General features: G+C 43.8%; 1 protein-coding gene across 1 annotated transcript in view; it reads left to right on the forward strand.

Moving 5' to 3' along the window:
- Positions 1-22088, forward strand: part of adgrv1 (adhesion G protein-coupled receptor V1) — a 486575-nt gene that overhangs the window by 371312 nt on the left and 93175 nt on the right. The window contains exons 84-85 of the mRNA XM_033017268.1: positions 628-744; positions 11233-11411. Of these exons, the coding sequence (XP_032873159.1) occupies positions 628-744; positions 11233-11411 (296 nt within the window). The remainder of the gene's footprint in view (positions 1-627; positions 745-11232; positions 11412-22088) is intronic.

The raw sequence follows: 22088 nt of genomic DNA on the forward strand, positions 1-22088 counted from the left end.
GAAGGTTAAGGGGGGACTTGATAGAGGTCTTTAAAATGATGCGAGGGATAGACAGAGTTGATGTGATCAAGCTTTTCCCTTTGAGAATAGGGAAGATTCAAACAAGAGGACATGACTTCAGAATTAAGGGACAGAAGTTTAGGGGTAACATGAGGGGGAACTTCTTTACTCAGAGAGTGGTAGCGGTGTGGAATGAGCTTCCAGTGGAAGTGGTGGCGGCAGGTTCGTTGGTATCATTTAAGAATAAATTGGATAGGCATATGGATGAGAAGGGAATGGAGGGTTATGGTATGAGTGCAGGCAGGTGGGACTAAGGGAAAAAAATTGTTCGGCACGGACTTGTAGGGCCGAGATGGCCTGTTTCCGTGCTGTAATTGTTATATGGTTATATGGTTAACAACCTTACAGGATTTAATTACTGAAACTGAAACCAGGTATTTTTACTTCAGTCTCAGAAAGTAGATGATTTTCATATTGGCTTCTTCCACCTTGACGGGCTCCAGGGACAACTCCTACCCCTGGCATGGGACCGAAGTGCTGACAGTGGCGGACATCTCAGCACATTGAAGGTGTTGTGTGTTTATTCATTATTAATCATCATATTGAATATTATCCCTTGCATTACAGATCTCGTTTTTGATGTCTGTTTACCTGAGTCGGGAACTCTCAAACGAAAGTTGCTCTGCCCTTGGATTGGTGATGCACTACCTATACCTCTGCCAGTTCAGTTGGATGCTCATTCAGGTCAGTGCAGAAAACCTCCTGGTACCAGGTTTTTATGAAACAGACCAGTGTTGTCAGTTATTAAAATGAGCACTTCTACTAACACAAAAAAAAAAGAAAAGGAAAAGCTGTACATAAAATGTAACGTGTCAATATATATTAGGTATCTACAAGGTACCACATTATTGTACTTACTTCTAATAAAATAAATAAATAAATAAATAATACGAGCACAAGAAGAATACATTACAGCAGCTGTGGGTCGAGGCTAGACGTGCCTCAACAGAATATTAAGAAAGTCTGAGAAACATATTTAATCGTGGGACTGTTTCTGCAATAACTACTGAAAGGTTTTTCAGAAAAACAAAGACAGTAACACGGATTAATGAATTCCTCAAAATGAGTTTGACATGTATGTGTCTGTTTACAGTTGTCTTGTACCTCAGGGCTCACACTTCTAAGCATCAAAAGTATAGAAAGGAGTACAATTTAGTCTTCCTGTCTTGTAACAACACAGCTTCAATGGTTATGATAATGCTTCACATTATGATCATGCTGGTGAGTGAACAATTCCAAGGAAGATCTGTGCAGGAGGGCTATATCTTGGAGACATTGATGGAATATAAAAAAAGGGTCATCTATCAGTACGGGATCAGCATATTTAGATTGATCTTATGGCCAGTGGCTAATAGTTGGCACCTCACTTTACATCTTTCCAGAATTCTACTTCCACAGTAATAAAGTAAAATTGGGAGAGGCGCAAAAGTGAATCACCGGCCCTTTTCACTAACGCACAGTCTAGATCTGGCTCCTGGTCTGGATTTCCATGTGCCTTGTATGGAACAGACCCTCTACCTGCTCCCACTAATGCTGTAGCGATTGTTTGGGTGTCCCAGTTTTGGAAGATAGCACATTGCCAACTTTTTATCGTTCCTGCTGTGGGTTCCAGATGAATACCGAGTGAGTTGAAGAGTATCAGGCCAGCAGAGGAACATGAGCTTCAAAATGTGGCTTGGGCATCTGAGGATGTGCAAAATTCTGAGTTAAAATTGGAAAATGCTGGAAACACTCAGCAGGTCACGAAGCATCTACAGAAAGAGAATCAGAGTTAACATTTCAGATCCAAGATCCTTCATGAGAACTAGTACAGTGAGAAGACCAGTTGATTTTGGCGTAGAGAAGGTGGTGGTGGAATGATGAACAAAATGATATGGTTAGGTCTGATGACAATGTGGAAGTTAGAAGTAGATTATGCATTTTTATCTGCGTAATGTGTTGCACACCCAGCAGACCAGGCTACACGAATGGATAGAAAACACATCGAACTAAAATCACAAATGAATGACTGCAAGAAATGACTAGTTCTGATGTGGACATAAGGACAGAACAACTTAGCTAACATTGGAGATTTTGTTAATGATCCTGGAAGGTTTCTTTCTGTTGCCAGATTGAAGATGAGGTGTTGTTCCTCAAGCTTGCGCTAGGTCTCATTGTAACAGTGCAAGCGACCACAGATGGATAGGTCAGTGTAGGTTGAAGAATTAAATTGGCAGGTAAGGAGTAACTTGGGGTCTTTCCTTTGACCAAAGACAATCAGCCAATTTGTGTTTGATTTCTCTAATTGAGGCCAGGCCTCTATAACCCCATCGCAACTAGCTAAGGTCATGCTCACTGTATGAAAGATAGACTTTAGAAAAATTGAGTTCACAACAATATTAATGCCAGAAGTTTGAGGTAATAAATTCTTCCTTATGTTAATAGGGCACCAGTTGAAATCCATGAAGGCCCTGAAATTGTGGGCACAAGGAAAATGCAAATGCTGGTTTACAAAAAAAGACACAAAGTCTTGGAGAAACTCAGTGGGTCAGGCAGCATCTCTGGAGACCATGGATAGGCAATATTTTGGGTCAGGACCCTTTTTCAGACTGATTTTGGCGGGAGAGAAAGAGATTGGTTGGAGGAGGACAAAGTCTGGCAAGTGATAGGTGGATACAGGAGGGGAGGGGGGTAGTTTTTTTTTAAAGTCAGCTGGACAAACATCAGAGATGAAAAGGCAAAAAGTGTGAGATAAGGAAGAAGATAAGGATAGAAGAGGCATGAATTGTGGAAGGGGATGGAGAGGAAAGAGAAAGGGAGAAATACATCCAGGTTTGGCACAGGGGAGAGGGGGTGAAAAAGCAGCAAGCAGTAGAGGTAGGTTGTTTGTAGGTTAGTTATCTAAAACTGGAGAATTCAATGTTTTAACGTTAGGTTGTAAGCTACCCAAGGAGAATGTGAGGTGCTGCTCTGCCAGTTTGCACGTTGCCTTATTCTAGCAGTGGAGGAGGCCTTGGACAGAATGGTCAGAATGGGAAGGGAAGTTAAAATGATAAGCAATCAGGCAATCCTGCAGACATTTCTGGACGGAGCGCAAGTGTTCGTGACACTCTCACCAATGTAAAGGAGACCATATCGAGAACACAAAATGCAATAGATGAGGTTAGAGGAGGGGCACGTAAACCTCTGTCTCACCTTGAAGGAATTCTGGGGTTCCTGGATCAACGTGAGGGAGGAGATATTAGGGACAGGTGTTCTTACTTTTGTGGTTGTAGGGAAAATATCTTTGGAGGGGGGTGGTTTGGGTGGGAAGAGATGAGTGAACCAAGGAGTTGCAGAGGAAGTGGTCTCTGCAGAGGCCAAAATAGGTGGGTATGGGAAGATGTGACTAGTGGTGCACGTTGAAGGTGGCAGATATGACGGAGAATGTTGCGGAGGCTGGAGGGGTGAAAGGTGAGGACCAGGGGAAATCTATCCTCGCTCCCTCTGAAGGAAAGGGAGAGAAAACAGAAATACAGGACACAGAGACACATGTTGGGGATCCATCTATGACAGCAGATTCAGGCAGTCAAGAGCAGGGCAGTTTCCATATCAGCCTGAGATGCAACCCGTCAAGATACTTTTTATAGTGCATCCATAGAAGTTCAAGAGAATCCTTGTGGACATGCCAAACCTTCCCTGACACATAAATTAGTAAATACACAGATGTGCCTTGTTGATAACTAGCAGTATGATGGGACCAAGGTTAGGTTGCTGATGATAAGGATGCCCAGGAACATGAGACTGTTGACCATATCTGTTGATGCGGACAGGGTTGTGTTCAACCTGCCCTTCCCTAGCTCAACAATGCACTCTTTTGCTTTGCTTTCGTTCAGGTCTACATTCAGGGATACATTGCATTAGATGTTATCATTTAAAAATAAATTGGATAGGTTTATGGACGGGAAAGGAATGGAGGGTTATGATCTATATGTAGGATAGGCACAAAATGCTGGAGTAACTCAGCGGGACAGGCAGCATCTCTGGATAGAAGGAATGGGTGACATTTCGGGTCGAGACCCTTCTCTAGATTGAGAGTCGGGCGAGAGGGAAATTAGAGATATGGATGGATAAGGTGTGAAAACTAGAGATCAAAGGGGAGGAAGTTCAAACCAGTATGTAATTCAGTAAACCTAATTTGAGGAAGGACATTCTTCCTATTGATGGAGTGCAGCGTAGGTTCACGAGGTTAATTCCCGGGATGGCGGGACTGTCGTGTGATGAAAGGATGGAATGACTGGGCTTGTATTCACTGGAATTTAGGATGAGAGAGGATCTTATAGAGGCATAAAATTATTAAGGGATTGGACACACTAGAGGCAGAAAACATGTTCCAGATGTTGGGGGTGTCCAGAACCAGGGGCCATAGTTTACGAATAAGGGGTAGGCCATTTAGAACTGAGATGAGGAAAAACATTTTCACCCAGAGGGTTGTGAATTTGTGGAATTCTCTGCCTCAGAAGGCAGTGGAGGCCGATTCACTGGATAGGTTCAAAAGAGAGTTAGATAGAGCTCTTAGGGCTATCGGAATCAAGGGATATGTGGAGAAGGCAGGAACGGGGAACTGATTGTGGATGTTCAACTATGATCACATTGAATGGCTCGAAGGACTGAATTGCCTACTCCTGTACCTATTTTCTATATATCTATGTGCAGTTCCTTCCTACACTATATGTAGGTCCCCTTGAGTCTGTACTCATTAATCACTGTAAAGTCTCCTTTGTGAGCCTCGCCAGGATTAAATCCAACTCTCTTTACGTTCTACCTGATGGTAATGTTGGGCCATCTCTTGCAGTCAATCGTAACCCAGCTCTCTTCTCCATCTAAATGGAAACTTAACCAACTGTCAACTTTTGACCCTTAAGGTTATGATTCCTCAACCGCCCAAAGCATCCCAAAATATTTCTTAACCACAACCCAAGTCTTGTGAATTTCCTGAACAAGTAAAGGAAAATCTTTTGGGTGCAAATTGTGTGCAAGAATGTTTGTATTTTGCATGGATGCTTCTATTTTGGGTAGAAAATCAGAGCCCAGGCATAGTGTTTGACAATTGTGTTTATTAAAATTAATTTGCAAAAAAGATCATGAACCTCATGCCATAGTTTCAGAAAAACAACCTTCCTTTTAATGTCAGAAAAACAAGTTGATCGAGCAAAGGAAGGAGAATTGAAAACAAACCTGTCCTTATCAATGGAGCTGCTGTGTCGATGTTAACCAGCTTCAAGTTCCTCGGCCTTCATATCATCAACAATCTAACCTTGTCTCTCCACCGTGATGCAGTTATCAACATATTGCATCAGTGTATTTACTTTCTCAGGCGTCTAAGATTTGGCATGTCCACAAGAATTTTCTCAAACTTTTACAGATACGGCATAAAAATTATCCTGGCAGGATATGTCTCAGCCTGGTATGGCAACTGTGCTGCTTTTGACAGCCTGAGCCAGCACAGATTGGTGAACTCAGCTCAAGGTGTGTAACAGGCACATCACAAGAGAGTCAAGAGTGTTTAATTGTCATATGTCCCGGATGGGATAATGAAATTCTTACTTGCGGCAGCACAACAGAATGTGTAAGTAAGTAAACATAATACATAACGGGGGAAGAGAAAAAATATAGTGCAATAATAATATAGTCTTTTGCAGTTCAGAGCTCAGAGCTTATTCGTTGTTGTGCTTGATAGGCGGATGGCTTTAGGGAAGAAGCTGTTCCTGAACCCGGACGTTACAGTTTTCAGGCACCTGTACCTTCTTCCTGATGGCAATGCTGAAATGAGTGTGTGGCCAGGGTGGTGTGGGTCTTTGATGATTTTAGCTGCATTTTTGAGGCAGCGACTACGATAGATCCCTTCGACGGTGGGGAGGTCAAAGCCGGTGATGGACTGGGCAGTGGTCACAATGTTTTGTGGTTTTTTCCGTTCCTGGACGTTCAAGTTGCCGAACCAGGCCACGATGCAACCAGTCAAAATGCTCTCTACCGTGCACCTGTAGAAGTTTAGGAGAATCCTCTTGGACATGCCGAATCTCCGTAATATTCTCAGGAAGTAGAGTCGCTGATGTGCCTTCTTTACAATTGCATCAGTGTGCTGGGTCCAGGAAAGATCTTTGGAAATATGCACGCCCAGGAATTTGAAGTTTTTGACCCTCTCCACCATCGTCCCATTTATGTGAACAGGATTGTGGGTCCTCATCCTTCCCCTACCAAAGTCCACAATCAGTTCCTTGGTCTTACTGATGTTGAGAGCCAGGATGTTGAGAGCCTGGGGAATTGTACAAAAGGGACGGATTGCATCTTAACAGGTGTGGGACCAGCATTCTGGCAGGCAGGTTTGCCACTGCTACACGGGTGGTTTTAAACTGAATAAGGGGGGTGGGGTGTCGAATGGGATAGTGGAGGATGGAGTTAAAGGGAAAGGGTTTCTTAAATGTATGAGCGTAGAGACAGAGGGGTGTAAAATGAGGGTAGAAGCAATAGGTAGCAAGGTGAAAAGTAAAAGTGGCAGGCCGCCAAATCCAGGGCAAAAATCAAAAAGGGCCACTTTTCAGCATAATAGTATAAGGGGTAAGAGTGTTGTAAAAACAAGCCTGAAGGCTTTGTGTCTCAATGCAAGGAGCATTCGTAATAAGGTGGATGAGTTGAATGTGCAGATAGCTATTAATGACTATGATATAGTTGGGATCACGGAGACATGGCTCCAGGGTGACCAAGGCTGGGAGCTGAACATCCAGGGATATTCAATATTCAGGAGGGATAGACAGAAATGGAAAGGAGGTGGGGTAGCGTTGCTGGTTAGAGAGCAGATTAACGCAATAGAAAGGAAGGACATTAGCTTTGAGGATGTGGAATCGATATGGGTAGAGCTGCGAAACACTAAGGGGCAGAAAACGCTAGTGGGAGTTGTATACAGGCCACCTAACAGTAGTAGTGGAGTTGGGGATGGCATCAAACAGGAAATTAGAAATGCGTGCAACAAAGGTAAAACATGTATAATGGGTGACTTCAATCTACATATAGATTGGGTGAATCAAATTGGCAAGGGTGCTGAGGAAGAAGATTTCTTGGAATGTATGCGGGATAGTTTTCTAAACCAACATGTAGAGGAACCAACGAGAGAGCAGGCTATTCTAGGCTGGGTATTGAGTAATGAGGAAGGGTTAGTTAGCAGTCTTGTTGTGCGTGGCCCCTTGGGCAAGAGTGACCATAATATGGTTGAGTTCTTCATTAGGATGGAGAGTGACATCGTTAATTCAGAAACAAGGGTCCTGAACTTAAAGAAAGGTAACTTTGAGGGTATGAGACGTGAATTGGCCAAGATAGACTGGCGATTGATTCTTAATGGGTTGACGGTGGATATGCAATGGAAGGCATTTAAAGACTGCATGGATGAACTACAACAATTGTTCATCCCAGTTTGGCAAAAATATAAATCAGGGAAGGTAGTGCATCCGTGGATAACAAGAGAAATCAGGGATAGTATCAAAACAAAAGAAGAAGCGTAAAAATTAGCCAGAAAAAGCAGCCTACCAGAGGACTGGGAGAAATTCAGAGACCAGCAGAGGAGGACAAAGGGCTTAATTAGGAAAGGGAAAATAGATTATGAAAGAAAACTGTCAGGGAACATAAAAACTGACTGCAAAAGCTTTTATAGATATGTGAAGAGAAAAAGATTAGTTAAAACAAATGTAGGTCCCTTGCAGTCAGAAACGGGTGAATTGATCATGGGGAACAAGGACATGGCAGACCAATTGAATAACTACTTTGGTTCTGTCTTCACTAAGGAAGACATAAATAATCTGCCGGAAGTAGCAGGGGACTGAGTGTCAAAGGAGATGGAGGAACTGAGTGAAATCCAGGTTAGCCGGGAAGTGGTGTTAGGTAAATTGAATGGATTAAAGGCTGATAAATCCCCCGGGGCCAGATAGGCTGCATCACAGAGTACTTAAGGAAGTAGCCCCAGAAATAGTGGATGCATTAGTGATAATTTTTCAAAACTCTTTAGATTCTGGAGTAGTTCCTGAGGATTAGAGGGTAACTAATGTAACATCACTTTTTAAAAAGGGAGGGAGAGAGAAAATGGGGAATTACAGACCAGTTAGTCTAACGTCGGTAGTGGGGAAACTGCTAGAATCAGTTATTAAAGATGGGATAGCAGCACATTTGGAAAGTGGTGAAATCATTGGACAAAGTCAGCATGGATTTATGAAGGGTAAATCATGTCTGACGAACCTTATAGCATTTTTCGAGGATGTAACTAGTAGAGTGGATAAGGGAGAACCAGTGGATGTGTTATATCTGGACTTTCAGAAGGCTTTCGACAAGGCCCCACATAAGAGATTAGTATACAAACTTAAAGCACACGGTATTGGGGGTTCAGTATTTCTGTGGATAGAGAACTGGCTGGCAGACAGGAAGCAAAGAGTAGGAGTAAACGGGTCCTTTTCACCATGGCAGGCAGTGACTATTGGGGTACCGCAAGGCTCAGTTCTGGGACCCCAGCTATTTACGATATATATTAATGATTTTACGAGGGAATTGAATGCAACATCTCCAAGTTTGCGGATGACACGAAGCTGGGGGGCAGTGTTAGCTGTGAGGAGGATGCTAGGAGGCTGCAAGGTGACTTGGATAGGCTGGGTGAGTGGGCAAATGCATGGCAGATGCAGTATAATGTGGATAAATGTGAGGTTATCCACTTTGGTGCCAAAACAGGAAAGTAGATTATTATCTGAATGGTGGCCGATTAGGAAAGGGGGAGATGCAACGAGACCTGGGTGTCATGGTACACAAGTCATTAAAAGTAGGCATGCAGGTGCAGCAGGCAGTGAAGAAGGCGAATGGTATGTTAGCATTCATAGCAAAAGGATTTGAGTATAGGAGCAGGGAGGTTCTACTGCAGTTGTACAGGGTCTTGGTGAGACCACACCTGGAGTATTGTGTACAGTTTTGGTCTCCTAATCTGAGGAAAGACATTCTTGCCATAGAGGGAGTACAGAGAAGGTTCACCAGACTGATTCCTGGGATGTCAGGACTTTCATATGAAGAAAGACTGGATAGACTCGGTTTGTACTCGCTAGAATTTAGAAGATTGAGGGGAGATCTTATAGAAACTTACAAAATTCTTAAGGGGTTGGACAGGCTAGATGCAGGAAGATTGTTCCCGATGTTGGGGAAGTCCAGGACAAGGGGTCACAGTTTAAGGATAAGGGGGAAATCTTTTAGGACCGAGATGAGGAAAACTTTTTTCACACAGAGTGTGGTGAATCTCTGGAATTCTCTGCCGCAGAAGGTAGTTGAGGCCAGTTCATTGGCTATATTTAAGAGGGAGTTAGATGTGGCCCTTGTGGCTAAAGGGATCAGGGGGTATGGAGAGAAGGCAGGTACAGGATACTGAGTTGGATGATCAGCCATGATCATATTGAATGGCAGTGCAGGCTCGAAGGGCCGAATGGCCTACTCCTGCACCTATTTTCTATGTTTCTATGTTTCTATGTTGTTGTGCTGGCACCATTCGATCAGTCGGTCGATCTCACTTCTATACTCTGACTCATCCCCATCTGTGATTCATCCAACAACAGTTGTGTCGTCGGCGAACTTGATGATGGAGTTCACACTATGTCCGGCTACGCAGTCATGAGTGTAGAGTGAGTACAGCAGGGGGCTGAGCACGCAGCCTTGAGGTCCATCCATCCATTCCATTCTCATGGTGCGTTGCATAATGAAAGCTGAAAGCATCGTTAAGGATTCAATTATACTTTATTGTCACATGTACCTAGGTACAGTTAAATGCTTTGTTTTGCATACAACCCGATAAAATCATGTGGCATTCCCTTCGCCCCCCCACAACAAGGTCCCCTTCATTCTCACACTGTCACCCTGGCCATTTTATTTTCTCTCCTGTATACAGGAGCTTGAAACCCTGGACAGCCAGATTTAAGAACAGCTTCTTCACCATCACCTATTTTTGTACCCCCTTCCTAGAAGTGCTGCCATGTACTCTTACTCTAAGCTCTACCTCTTTCAATCAATGGGCTAAGTGTTCGGCTGGCAACCGGAAGGTGGCCGGTTCGAATCCCGCTTGGAGTGCATACTGTTGTTGTGTCCTTGACAAGGCACTTCACCCACCTTTGCCTGTGTGTGAATGCGTGTGAGTGATTGGTGGTGGTCGGAGGGGCCGTAGGCGCAGATTGGCAGCCACGCTTCCGTCAGTCTGCCCCAGGGCAGCTGTGGCTACAGAAGTAGCTCACCACCACCAAGTGTGACTGAGGAGTGAATGAATAATGCGATGTAAAGCGCCTTGAGTATTAGAAAGGCGCTATATAAATCCCATCCATTATTATTATTATTATTATTATTTGTACTGCACTACTTCCGATTGCGGTATAATCTCCCCACCATTCCGCTGTTTTATATTTGTTGCTGTATTTATTCTTTTTTTTAAATTTTTTTTTTATTAGAAGCAGTGTACAAAAGTATAAACCACGGCATATGACATAATACATTTATTGTACAGCTTCAATTTTAATTTTTAGCTGAAATGAAATAGAAAAAGAGGGAAAAAGCAAGAATGAGAGAAAATGAGAGAGAAAGTGAATGTGTAAGAAAAGAACCCCTAGACTACCAAATAAGTGGTCGATGAGTGAGCAAGTAAAAGAAATGAGAAAAACGTATAGAAATAAAAAGACAAAAACAAAAAGTGATGATTATACCTTCTTCATATCTCTCCCCACCCATCACCCAACCCGTAAGTCAGCTTAATTCCAAAGTTGTGTTGCACCATACTATCCTTGTAATGAATCAATGAATTGTGTCCATGTCTTCGAAAATTGCTCTGGTTTTTCTGCTAAGACAAGTCTCACATCTTCAAGATGTAGTGTCTCAGTTGTATTTATTCTTGTTTCTATCATTATGCATTCTGTATATGCTGAGCTTCATGCAAACCAAGAAATTTATTGCATCCTGTATACAAGTCAATGAACTAATCTGAATCTGATATGCTGGCACAATAATTTATAGATTTTTATTGCAGTTATGATCACTATAGTGGAAGCTACTTTATGTTTAATAAAACACATTGTAACATTGTAATTATTTGTGTGCTGGCAATGTGTACCTAGCTGGATCAGTACACTAGCAAACTATTGCTTTTCTTCCCTTTAGTCTGTCAATTTCTGGAAGGTGCTAGTGATGAACGATGAACACACAGATCGGCACTACCTGCTCTTCTTTGCTCTGAGTTGGGGTTTACCTGCTTTTGTCGTGGCTCTGCTTGTAATTATCCTACGAGGGGCTTATAACTGGAGCATGCAAGAAGTCTACGGTACCATACATGGCGACGTGTAAGTATAGTACGTCACCAGTTCAGTTTAGTTTATTGCCACATGTACCGAGGTACAGTGAAAAGCTTTTGTTGTGTGCTAACCAGCCAGCGAAAAGACAGAACATGATTGCAATCGGGCCATTCACAGTGTACAGATGCACGGTAAGGAAATTACCTATACTGCAAGGCAAAGCCAGGATTCAACGTGGTTGGTCTTTGGGTGTCGGGACTTGGAGTATGGACAGATCTGAGAGGTGTTTAAGAAGATCATCGTCAAAGTAAGACATGTAATAATAATAATAATAATATATCTTTTATTGTCATTGCACGTCAGTGCAACGAGATTTAGTGTGCAGCTCCACTGATGTCCAGGAAAGGTAAATAAATACAATACATAAATAAACAAGCTGAATTGATTGACGTGACCATCTGAGGGAGACTGTCCAAAGGGGGTGGGTGGGGGGGCACTCATTAGGGCCGGTTCAGAGCCGCTATAGCTCTTGGGATGAAACTGTTCCTGAGTCTGGAGGTTCGGGCGTAGAAGGCCTTGTAACGTCTGCCGGAGGGAAGTAGTTGAAACAGACCGTGGCAGGGGTGTGATGAGTCCTTATGGATGCTGAGGGCCTTCCTGAGGCACCGCGTGTGGTAGATGCCCTCCAAGGCTGGTAGCTCTGTCCCGATGATCCTCTGCGCTCTGTTGACGACGCGCTGAAGAGCTCTCCTCTCCGCCTCCGTGCAGCTGAGATAGAGATTTAAGAGTGTGGAGCAATTGGAACATGTGATTGTAAATCTGCTTCCATGGCTAGCACGCAAATAGTCACCTGGGTTGGGCGACATCTTGGAAGCAAAAAATGAATGACTAACCCTGTTGACATATTGCAAAGCCGTCTTATAGTTTGACTATTAAATATATTTGTCAGATTTTCATTTACTTGCCTATCTTGAATATGTGAAGCAAACATAAATAAGAAATATTTTGGTGATACTTAAGCCTTTATATTTCATGCTCAAAGAATGTCTGTGATGCAGCGGAGATTCCAACATGAAGCATAAATTGTAGTCTTGGCTTCAACATGAAGTTTTGGTCAGACCTGCTTGTGATTTTTTGAAGTGCAACAAGGTGCAGGTGGTTTTTGGCAGTATTAGAATTAGGCCAAGTAGCTATTTATGTGAATTGGTAAAGAATTACCCACTTCCTGTTTGTACTTTAGCATATATTAGCTGCATCAATTCAGCATTAATTTCGCCTGTTCCCCTTGCACTCCCTCCCCCACAGCCCCGTGTACACACATAACAAACACACACGCACTTCCTTCCTAATGACATTTTCCATTTGATAATTCCGGTGTAAGGAAATTTGAGTATTTCACAAGAGTTGAAAGGAATAACTAGCTTAAAAAGAAGATATTGTCATCTTATGGGTCGTCAAGTTTACCATTTAGAAAAGCTATTCATCAGAAGTGTTTTTTTTTACCAAAGCTTCAACATAAACAATGACATAAGATGAAGACAGACTTGCCAGCTATTCTCTGAATAAGATGACTTATGCTGGAGTGGTGCAATATAAATGAGATGGAATATGAGATAAAAGATGGAATAACAGTTTTGTTTCTTATTCCGACAATCATTTTGTGGTTCATTGCTCGCTCAATAAGTGCAAATTTATACAGTGAGGTCGAGGAATTGGATTGCAATATTGTTTCTTGTGAGCTGTTGGATCTCCCAAGTCCCTGGAATTGTGGATAGGGTGAGATTCAATTTCTAGGTACTTCATGTTATCTAAGTCTTCAAAATAACAACGAAAAAACATCATCCCAACTGAAGTTGTTCCACCTGTCACTGGACGATAAGGAGGGATAAAGGCAGCTTTTAGGCAGGCAGACCTTAGACTTAAACAAGGATTTGGAAGAGAATTGAGGTTCCGCTGAATAAACCAGTTTGCTGGAAGTAATTGACACCATCGCTGGCTGCTGCTGTAGCAAATACTTCGCCATAGAAAAGCAAGCTACTGGCCTTAGAGTGGATACAAAAGTAGTTATGCATCTCCCGTCTCCATATTAAAGCACATTTCATCAGGGTAATGCTCCAGCCCCAGCATTCATACTTCCTAGCTCTCCAGTCTTGTCTTTCTACATCTGATCTCCATCAACCACAATCTCTCGAGTACAATAACAATCTCCAGAGTCCTTGAACTGGAAGCTTATCTTTGCCATTAGAAGACTCAAAATTCCATTATCTTCTCTTTCTGGCATTTGTTTGGGGGTCAGGTGGTTTCTTAATAACCACAGCTGCCCAGACGACAGATGGCACAATGGGCTAAGTGTTCGGCTGTTGACCGGAAGGTAGCCGGTTCGAATCCCGCTTGGAGTGCATACTGTCGTTGTGTCCTTGGGCAAGACACTTCACCCACCTTTGCCTGTGTGTGAATGTGTGTGAATGTGTGTGAGTGATTGGTGGTGGTCGGAGGGGCCGTAGGCGCAGATTGGCAGCCACGCTTCCGTCAGTCTGCCCCAGGGCAGCTGAGGCTACAGAAGTAGCTTACCACCACCGAGTGTGACTGAGGAGTGAATGAATAATGCGATGTAAAGCGCCTTGAGTATTAGAAAGGCGCTATATAAATCCCATCCATTATTATTATTATACCCTAGTTAACATAGACACAAAATGCAGGAGTAACTCAGTTGGTTAAGCAGCATCTCTGGAGAGAAGGAGTAGATAGATGACTGAAAGCATTTATTGTCCATCTCTAACTCCCTTTCTGCTTTTGTGACCCGAAACGTCACCTACTACTTTTTTTCCAGAGGTGCTGCTTGACCTGTTGAGTTACGCCGGCATTTCCTGTCTTTCTTCAGTGTAAACCAGCATCTGCAGTTCTGCAGTTAACTTCCTACACAATTTATCTACTCATTAAAGACAGGTTTAGGCTTATTATTGTCACCGAGGTACAGTGAAAAGCTTTGTTCTATGCACTATCCAAATAGATCAGATAAATAGTTCAAATAAGTTCAAATTCAAGTACAATCGATAGTCAAGTCTAGTCAAGTCACATATATTTATTTATATAGCACATTTAAAAAAACAACTCTCATTGGCCAAAGTGCTTTACATTTGTTATAAGAATAGTATAAACAAACAAACTACATACATATATACATACAGCCCTCGCTCAGTGGACGTCAGGAAAGGCTTGGGAGTATAGATAAGATTTTAGTCTTGACGTAAAGGAGTCGATGGAGGGGGCAGTTCTGATGGGAAGGGGGATGCTGTTCCACAGTCTAGGAGCTGCAACCGCAAAGGCGTGGTCGCCCCTGAGCTTATGCCTAGACCACGGGATATTCAGCAACCCCAAGTCGGCCGATCTGAGGGGCCTGGAGGTGGAGTGGTGGGTGAGAAGACTTTTAATGTAGGAGGGGGCAAGCCCATTGAGGGCTTTGTAGACATAGAGGAGGGTCTTGAAATGTATACGGAACCGCACAGGGAGCCAGTGGAGAGAGGCCAGGATCGGGGTGATGTGGTCCCTTTTTCGGGTGCCCGTCAGGAGTCTCGCTGCGGCGTTTTGGACCAGTTGCAGGCGGGACAGGGAAGATTGGCTGATGCCAGTGTAAAGGGAGTTGCAGTAATCTAGGCGGGAGGAGATAAATGTGTGGATGATCTTTTCGAGGTCATCGATAGAGCTAAGGGGAAGACACAGAGTGCAAAGGGGAGATCCAAAGTAAATGGTATCTCCCAAGTGATCGCTCCCGCATTGAGTACCATATTTGTATGCCATCAAAGCAATACTATTGTCTTCTGTTGAAGTTTGTGTGTTGTGGTTACTATTTCGGACCTCGAAACAAAGCTGATTTTTTTTTCCACCAGGGTGTATTGAGATCAATTTTAGAATTGTTTATGCTGCCCTGACTGAGATGTAACGAATTTAACACAGATCAAGAATCAAGTCTTGACATTACCAGCTTAGTTTTGGATAATCAGAATTAAAAAATATATAAACATGACCTTTCTGGGGAATAACAACTCTGGATGTCCCGTATAATCTGTGGCATTTCCCTGTCCAAATTCCCCTGTTCAAATTGCAGGAACATATACTTTACATCATTCTTGAGAAATGCTGTCAGTACAATTTCCGCTGTGAATCAGTTAGCTTAAACATCGCAAGGAGTTTTCAGATGTAAAATGAAAGAACCTTACAGGGTAATCTCCACATAAATGTCCACAACAAGCCATGTTGCTTCACCATCATCATCTCTGATTCTTCATTAACAAACTAACAAAGTGACACAAGGCCCAACAGTTTTAAATTGGGAAAACCAAAATTATCTTTCACAATTCACCATCATGCAGCACTGAAACAGACCTCTTGGTCCACCACGACCTTACTAACAATCAGTAGTTTTCCTATTTTCTAGCATTTGGTCCATAACCTTACGTGCCAATGGTGCTTTAGAGACACTCAACATTGCAAGAGTACCTGCTTCAACCATCTACTCAGGCAATGCATTCCAGATTCCATCCACTCCATTGTTGAAAAAAAATATTATTTCTCAAATCATATTCAAACATCTTACTTCTTGCCCTAGACATATACCCTCTAATTTTAGTTGCCTCTGCTATTGGCAAAAGCTTATTATGCTATGTTACATATGTCCCTTGTAAATTTGTATATATCAATCAGGTTCCCTCTCAGCCTCCCCCGTGACAGGGAAAACAAACGCAGCCCATCTCATCTCTCCACATAATTGAAATACCTCATCCCAGGCAACATGCCGGTGTCATGGTACACCAGTCATTGAAAGTAGGCATGCAGGTGCAGCAGGCAGTGAAGAAAGCGAATGGTATGTTAGCTTTCATAGCAAAAGGATTTGAGTATAGGAGCAGGGAGGTTCTACTGCAGTTGTACAGATTCTTGGTGAGACCACACCTGAAATATTGTGTACAGTTTTGGTCTCCTAATCTGAGGAAAGACATTCTTGCCATAGAGGGAGTACAGAGAAGGTTCACCAGACTGATTCCTGGGATGGCAGGACTTTCATATGAAGAAAGACTGGATAGACTTGGCTTGTACTCGCTAGAATTTAGAAGGTTGAGGGGGGATCTTATAGAAACTTACAAAATTCTTAAGGGGTTGGACAGGCTAGATGCAGGAAGATTGTTCCAGATGTTGGGGAAGTCCAGAACAAGGGGTCACAGTTTAAGGATAAGGGGGAAGTCTTTTAGGACCGAGATGAGAAAAACATTTTTCACACAGAGAGTGCTGAATCTGGGAAATTCTCTGCCACAGAAGGTAGTTGAGGCCAGTTTATTGGCTATATTTAAGAGGGAGTTAGATGTGGCCCTTGTGGCTAAAGGGATCAGGGGGTATGGAGAGAAGGCAGGTACAGGATACTGAGTTGGATGATCAGCCATGATCATATTGAATGGCGGTGCAGGCTCGAAGGGCCGAATGGCCTACTCCTGCACCTATTTTCTATGTTTCTATGTTTCTAAATCTCCTCGATTCCAACGCACTCATTCACTGTAGTGAGACGACCAAGACTGTACACGATATTCCAGCTGTGGGCTAAACTCAAAATGTTATAATGTTTAGTGTAGAGATACAGTGTGGAAACAGGCCCTTGGCCCACTGAGTCCGTGTCGACCAGCGGTTCCCCGTACACTAGTACTATCCTACACACTAGGGACAATTTACACTCTTTACCAAAGACAATTAACCTGTCTTTTGAGTGTGGGAAGAAACCGGAGCACCCAGCGAAAATCCACATTGTCACTGGGTGAACGTACAAACTCTGTATAGACAGCACCTGTAATCAGGATTGGTCCCGACATCGTGTGGGGCTCCAAAAATCTTGCACTGTCCGAAAATCCCGTGCGACAACGTCCTGTCGGCCCGCAGCCGCATTGACGCCGTACGCAGCGTCTCGACATCGTACGCATCGTCTTGACGCCTTATGCAGCGTCTTGATGGTGTACGCCTAGCGTGTGGCGTTGTGCGATGATGATGTCACTGCCCGACGCCATGTGACGTCCAAATTCAGTCGGCCCGCCTCCTGCCCAGCTGATTGGTGAGTATGATGTCGGGACCAGCCCCGCACAACTCCATACGCTTCCGCGGTTGGAATTGGGACTGGCCCCGCGAGGCCGTACGCCTCAAGCCACCACGTTTGGTTGCGCTAGACGCATGCAAACGCATGTTGGTGGGACAGGCCCTTAACTCTACCACTGCACCACCATGCTGCCCGTCAACAGTTATACTAGACTCTGCATAATGATTACATTGATGTTCCCGACTCTATTCCTAAACAGTTTGACCTATATTCTCAGCAATTTTGTCACTCAAGCAATGTCAGATCACTTCATAATTATCACAGTGGTGTAGTTTCACACTGGTGTGCGCAAATTGCTTGCAACACAAGAGTGTCTATAAAAGCATTAGAAGGCAGCTCACTGACACCTTCTTGAAGCCAGTTCAGGGATGGACAAGAAATGCTTTGAAAGCCAGATTTGAAAAAAATGAAACAAAATGGAAAAGCTGTATATTAAAAAATAGTGAAATATGTTTTTGTGCCCTCGAGTCCAGAAAGGTTTGAAAAATCCAAAAGTTGCAATGAGGGAGTCTTTTTTTAAAATACACCTTATTTTACACTTTGAAATCTTTTTATGCTCGATGCATAGCCGAGTCAGGCATTAATCACCATGCTACTATATATCCATGTCCTCAGTTCTTCCGTTACAATGGGATTTCTTATAATGTTGGAGTCTATTACACATTGTTGCTCTGACGCCATTCTCCCAAGATCACACTGAGCTGTCGAAATGAAGAACCCTTGAAATGTTTTAATACTTACTGTGATCAGCGCAGAGCTGGGCCTAAACCACATGTAAGTTGCAATGCCAATGCTGACAAAAATATCCAAGCAGTTAATGACTGTGGTGATTTGAATACTAATCATCTGGTCCAACTGGTAGCAACAAGAAAATGTTGCCACATTCACTGAGGCCAGCAGTCGGGAAAACCAGCTTGGCCTTGATAAACGGCATGCTTATTTGCTTTTACCACTGCAACACTATCATTCTGGAAACCCACAACACCAGGATGGCATGAAAGCAATTTGTTCACAAACTAATACAGCATGATGGTGCAACAGTTGTGTTGCTGCATTGAAGGGTTGAATCCTGAAGGGCCTTTCCCACGAGCAGGCGACTCCAAGCGGCAAGCGCGACCTAAAGGGCCTGTCCCACGAGCATGCGACTGCATGCGGTGAGCGCGGACAAACCAGAAGCGGGGGCCGCGCGGAGGCTGAGTGAGTGACATGAAGCTCGAGCGATGTCCGCGGGAAGTTCGCGCGTGACGTGCGGCGTCGAGGCGGTGCGTACACCGTCGAGGCGGCTGCGGGCCGGCAGGCCGTTGCCGCGCGGAATTTTTGAACACGGTCAGTTTTTCGGAGCCCCGCACGATGTCGGGACCAGCTCCGCTCAACTCCATACGGCTCCGGCGATCGAAGTGGGACCGGCCCCGCGAGGCCGTATGGCTCAAGCGACCACGTTAGGTCGCGCTTGCCGCATGGAGTCGCATGCTCGTGGGACAGGCCCTTGACTAAGTGTGCTGTCTGTGCGGAGTTTGTACATTCTCCTCGGTGACCTGTGTGGGTTTTCTCCAGCTGCTCCGGTTTCCTCCCACACTCTAAAGTCATCCAGGTTTGTAGGCTAGTTGGCTTTGATAAAAATTGTCCCGCGTGTGTGTGTGCAGGATTGTGGTAGTGTACGGGGATCGCCGGTCGGCACGGACTCGGTGGGCCGAAGGGCCTGATTCCGCGCTGTACTTCTAAAACTAAAATAAAAAGTAAAGCATAGAAACAGACCTTTGGGACCACTGTGCTAATACCACCCATTGTGCCTGTCTATACTAATCCCACCTGGCTATAATAATGCAATCATTTCATGTCTCGCTATAACCAGGTCATTTGACTACCCATCCAGATCCCTCTTAAATGTTATTACTATTTTTCAACCACCTACTCCAGCAACTAAATCGAGATACCAACTACTTTCGAAGTGAAAAATGTGGCCCTCAGATCCCCTTTGAACCACCTTTGAACCACCTCCCTCTCACCTTGAACCAATGCCATCCGGTTTTAGACATCATTTCCTATCCACCCTCTCTATGTCTTATATATTTCGAGCATGTCACCTCTCTGCCTCCTTCACTCCTGTAACGGCTCATCTAGCCTTTCCAATCCCTCCTGATAACTCAAGGCATCCAATCCTGGTAAAACATCCTTCTGTAACGTTGCTGTATCCTCTCGCATTATTGCTGATTCAGCTGCGTATAAAGGATAATCATCTGCTCCAAATGAAGTTTAAGCTGCGAGATTTCCAAAATAATTATTGAAAAATCATACCCAAGGATAAAAAACGCAATTTTGAATTCCAGTCTTCATTTAGACACTGTCAGCAACAAGGTCTCTTCCTGCCAAAGGGTTTAAGGGAGGAGAGAGATACATGTTTTACTTAAGGGTGGTAGGTCCCCAGAACAATTGTTAAAAGCAGGATAGAAATAGATATTGACAGCACCATATAAAAGATATTTAGACAAATGTGTGAACAGGCAGGCAATGGAGAGATGGGAACCAAATGCAAGCACATGGGATTCTTCAGATTGACTTCATGGTTGACACAGATATGCTGGGCCAAAGGCCTGATCCTGTCTTGTACTTTTCTATGTTTCAGTGTTTCTATTAAGAACTCAGTTTGGCTCGGTGGGATTTCAGTTTAAAAAGTTAGGTCATCTGCTCCAGTTTATTGCAAATTAATCAACTGCATTAAAAAAGAAATGAAGGTATAAAAACATTTCTATGTATAGAACATAGCAGAAGAACAGGCCCTTCAGCCCACGTGATGCCAAGACATTCCTTGCATATCCATGCTTAGTTCTATTTAGTTTTGTTTATTTAGTATGTTACATGTTTAATATTGGAACCTATAAGCCAAAGGCCAATCTAATTTGCAAGGCACCACAAGATAGGTAATAGAAAGTTGAGAATTCCATGAACTTGTATGAAGACAATTTGGTATTATTGAGCATGTATTTAGTTAGATTTTGCCTTGTAATTTAGAGCATTTTTAGAGGGCATCATTATTTGTTAAAGTTTATTGTCCCCTGTACCGAGGTACTGTGAAAAGCTTTTTTGTAGTGTACTGTCCAGTCAGCGGGAAGACTATGCATGATTATAAGAAGGTATAAAAGTAAAATTTTGCCTTTTTTTTAAACATCTCTAACATTTAAATGCATAGAGGATAAGATTTCACATATGCAATAATTGATTTTTGGTGCCAGAGATTTTGTGGTCAATAACATTTATCACATTGTTAAAAGGTAACTTGACTTATAATCAGGACATAACTTTCAGTGGTTTGTTCAACTTGTGACCAGCATGCAAATATAGCAACCTCGTGTTAGTCCGTGCAAGTCAAAGGGAAACTCAACCGTCTCAGGCCATCTCTGTGCAATTTTGAAATATTTGAGTTCAATGGGGCATTTCTCCTTTGGTTGAGGTTCATGATCATTTGCTCATAAATAATAATAATAATAATACATTATACTTATGGGCGCCTTTCAAGGACTCTCAAGGACACCTTACAAAATTTAGTAAACAGATTACAAAACATGTAAGCGGAATAAAACAAAACTAAAAAATAACAACAAAAAAATAAAAAATAAAAATAGTAAAGACATCAACAATACACAATTCAAAGACACAATTCAAAGAGAGAGCAGCGGCAGCTAATCGCGCCAGCGTTCACTCTCCCTTCCGGCAGACATCTTGGAAACGGAACAATAAGAATCTTTAACATAAAAACGTCCCCCCACAATGGTTCCCACCATGAGGGAAGGCACAATGTCCAGTCTCCAACCCCAGTTCACCCATAGTCGGGCCTATTGAGGCCTCCACAGTTGCCTCTACGGAGGCCCGATGTTCCAGGCCGTTCTCGCCGGGTGCTGTTACTCCGGCGTCGGGAGAGTCCTCACAGCGGCATGGGAACCCTGGAACGGCCGCTTCCGTACTGGAGGCCGCGGCTTCCGAAGCCGACAAGGCCGCGACGGTTGGAGCTCCACCACTGGCGATCTCATCGAGAGATCCCAGGCTCCCGATGTTAAAGACAGCGCCGCCACCCGCAGCTGCCCGCTCCACAGACCCGCAGCTCCGCGATGTTATTCTCGGCGGTCTCAGCTCACCGGAGCTCCAGCGCGGCGACCCAGGCAAGGCATCGCCCGCTCCGCTCCGCGGTTGCGCTCCAGCGCTGTGCCGCCACCGAAGCCGAAGGTGCTGGGCGTTTCCACAGGAAAACGCCGCTCCAAGCCCGCTGGTAGGCCGCGAGGACGGGTCGACGGTGCAGCCCGGAGAAAAGCTGCCTCTCCGACCAGGTAGGGACCTAGAAAGTAGTTTCCCCCTTCTCCCCCCCCCCCCTCCCCCCACATATAAAAGTCTAGACCTCCTAAAAACAAAACACAAAACTCACTAAAAATTAAGGAAAAGAGTGAAAAAGACGGACAGCTGCTAGCTAGGCAGTCATGCCCAAGATGGCGCCCCCTCCAGTAAATAACAGCCTCAACTATTCATCTCCCTGTTATTCTCATAGCAAACTTTGGCCTATTATCATTTTGAGTGGGGTGTAGATATCCTACTGCAGAAGGGCAATT

The sequence above is a fragment of the Amblyraja radiata genome, chromosome 3 (genome assembly GCF_010909765.2).
Source record: "Amblyraja radiata isolate CabotCenter1 chromosome 3, sAmbRad1.1.pri, whole genome shotgun sequence".
Taxonomy (NCBI): Eukaryota; Metazoa; Chordata; class Chondrichthyes; order Rajiformes; family Rajidae; genus Amblyraja; species Amblyraja radiata.